General features: G+C 38.7%; 1 protein-coding gene across 1 annotated transcript in view; it reads left to right on the top strand.

Annotated features, from left to right (window-relative positions):
* Positions 1-869: 869 nt before the first annotated feature.
* The window catches only part of traf3ip1 (TNF receptor-associated factor 3 interacting protein 1), a gene marked incomplete at its 5' end in the record, with an annotated part of 16,111 nt that continues 13,865 nt past the window's right edge, over positions 870-3,115 (top strand). Inside the window, 2 exon segments of the mRNA XM_035676455.1 lie at positions 870-938; positions 2,550-2,711. Of these exon segments, the coding sequence (XP_035532348.1) occupies positions 870-938; positions 2,550-2,711 (231 nt within the window).

The raw sequence follows: 3,115 nt of genomic DNA, 5'->3' as shown, positions 1-3,115 counted from the left end.
ACCTAAAATAAACAATCAACAAGACCTAAAATAAACAATCAACAATCAACAAGACCTAAAATAAACAATCAACAAGAATTAAGGCACGTCTGTATGTTAGTTAGGATGAATAAAACCTGCACATCCCATAGCTTTCATTACACACTGCACATCAGACACTTTTAAAATGACTGTCATATTGAGTTTTTGTTTTTTTACTACTGTACTTGTTGTAATTACTTCTATTAATAAACGTACTATTCTGTTATTGGGTAATATTGTATTTATTATTTTTGTGTATGATACTGTGTTTAATGCGTCGTGTCAGGGTGGACAGCAGAGAAAGAATTTCATTGCACAGGAAAGGAGGAAAACTTGCTTTCTTTTGTTGCATATGATAATAAACATGTTGAACTGAACTGAACTGGGTCAGCAGCAGCACGATGTTTGGGATCAGTTTAGCAGCTTTTTATCTTATTTATCTTGTTTGTTTTCCAGGGGAGGCTCTGTTTTGTTACTAGTTAAATTACTGAACCCGTAGTTTTTGACATTTCTCCTTACTGACTCGTAATACACAACAGAACATTATGCTTTGACACGAGGCGTCAAGCATGGTAAAATCTCTTTCGCTTTTCTAAACTGATGTTAGATCTAATTTCCATTCTCGTCTTGTTGAGTAGTCTAATATTACACTGTAGATTCATTTATATTTTATACGGGGGAAGCGTGTCGGCATGTGTGACTCCTTTCCTCTGATTCAACAAGTGACTTTTTCACCACAGATAGCCGCTTTAAAACGGAAGTTGTGGTAAGTTTAAGGTATATGAAACTCCTAATATTTTAACTGTCTGACAACTCATGTGAAACCTTTTCTCTCTCACCTCTTTCAGGTCATACGGACCACAGGTTTTATGAAAGGTCTCTACGGAGAAAATGAAATGAAGTCAGATAATGTTAAGGTGAGTTGACCACCGATATCACCGTTCTTTGTTTAAAAGGATTCCCCTCATTTGTCTATGCTTCTTTGTGCACAGAATATGTTTTTATGTCCTGAGCAGCAGCCTTACTTTTTGTATGAGATCACTGGGACAGTCTGAAGATGTCTCTCTGTGTGTGTGTGTGTGTAACTCTACACGCTGCCTGTGTCACACACTGGGTGAGAGGATCTGGCAGGACGTGATTAAGAAGACCTGCCAAGGTGTCAGAACTCAAGTCTGCTGTTTTAGAGCTGACCCCAAATCAGTACTGGGTAGGAAGACGCTGGGCTAAATGTTAGTGTGTGAAACTGGACGCCTTACAACAGGCGAGTTACTGTAATTGAATTATGTTCATTTGTGGTTGTGTTTAAGATTTAAAATCGTTTCTTTTGGGCCTCGGTATATTGAGCAGAGAAAGCACCCTCAAATATGTTTATTCATCATTTATATATCAGCTGCTATGCTTTCTTAAACATATTGATTGTTAAAGCTTTCATAGTATCGCTGAATCTGTAGATGTGAAGTTCATTTGTTTGAAAAATGACATTTGTGTTCCATCAGTTACTTTCTTACTGAAACTGCTGGGCTCTTGCATTTGATGTATTTTTTTAATATATTTCACTGGTTTTAAAGTAAGAATGTAGACAGGCAGAATGAATCAAAGAGAGAAAAACGATGCTGTAACCCCAAAATGGTAGTTAGTCATGGCGACTGCGATCCCTGTCAGACACGAGCTCCCATATTCTCATTTGTAAGAATGCTACACTACGATTTTTGTGTTAAGCAATCCTTTTTATGAGGCATATGTATTTCATTAATTGTCTGGAGAGCATCTGTGCAAGTGCGTGTTGCTCAGTAGAGATGTCATAAGTAAAGGGATCAACACTGCAGAGGCTAGCCTATTATCAGGTGTTACACAGAAGGGCCAGGTGGTTGCACCAGCTACAAGTCCTTATGTTTCACAGTTGGCAGGCCGCTCAGATGCAGCAGGCTGGTAGACGAGAAGCACTGCTTAGTCGGGTCATTTGTCTGGACTATGTTCTGTTTTATGTGCATGCATACAAGATTACAAGAGTTAGATCAAAGGAGGAGTAGATATTTGTTTCCTTGTTATAAATCCAGGTTTTCTTTTTCCTCTTTCCTGCTGACTTACAAAAGCCAACAGGTTACTCATTATTCTTCCTTGCTCTTATTGTTGCTAGATTTAATGTTAATGAAAGGAAATAATTTTGAAGATTTACACATTGCAAGGTAAAATATAAAGCATTAGTTTAAGTGGTCTGGTCAAGAAAGGAGACAAATCTGAGTTAAGTTAAATTCGCAATCGTCAATTATAGTCAGAAATGGGGTGTTGGGACAGACTGGATTTAGTTGGAACGAGTTTGCAGTATGCATGACTGTTTACGCTATGTATAATTGTAGCATGTTAGGAGTAACTTTTGTTTGACAAGAGTATGTATCTCAAGGGTTTAATCATCCTAAACTGTGTTGGAACATAACTCCCACTGGAGTTCCTTTGCTTTCACAACCACAACCTCTCGTATTTCTCCCGTGCCCTCTCCTATTCATCACGGAACCTTTTTTTCTTCGTAGGACAAGGACTCAAAGATAGTCTTCCTCCAGAAAGCAATAGATGTCGTGATGCTCGTGAGTGGCGAGCCCCTGGCGGCAAAGCCAGCACGCATTGTTGCTGGCCATGAGCCCGAGAAAACCAATGAGCTGCTGCAGGCCATAGCCAAGTGCTGCCTTAACAAGGTCTGTGTTTTTGGGTGATTACATACACACACACAAAACTCTAACTCCAATTCTCCAAAGTCTCTGGTTCATTCATCGATCATGCGGTTTATGGTAACACTTATAGTCATGGCACTACATAAAAAGAAAATTCAGTGTGTGTTATCTTTCACATCAAAATATTATACTCTCTGGGAAATTGTCTAGCCACCTCAGGGGGAACTTTGAAGTATTTTAATTGAACCCTGGAGGTGGAGTGTAAACATATGAGTTGGTGCCTGGAGGATAGCTCTTCCTTTTAACACTATTTTCATATCATGTCAGGTAGACAATTCTTGGTGATTTAAATGTATTCCTCTCTGATCTTATGCAAACATTTGAGCTTTTTTCAGTCTGAATACACCTGGTTACAGTTGTAATAGAGA

The sequence above is a fragment of the Morone saxatilis genome, unplaced genomic scaffold, assembly GCF_004916995.1.
Source record: "Morone saxatilis isolate NCDOM2014 unplaced genomic scaffold, NCSU_SB_2.0 Contig5, whole genome shotgun sequence".
In the NCBI taxonomy this organism is placed as follows: Eukaryota; Metazoa; Chordata; class Actinopteri; family Moronidae; genus Morone; species Morone saxatilis.
Note: the sequence above shows the minus strand (reverse complement) of the source record. Positions and strands in the feature narration are given on the sequence as shown.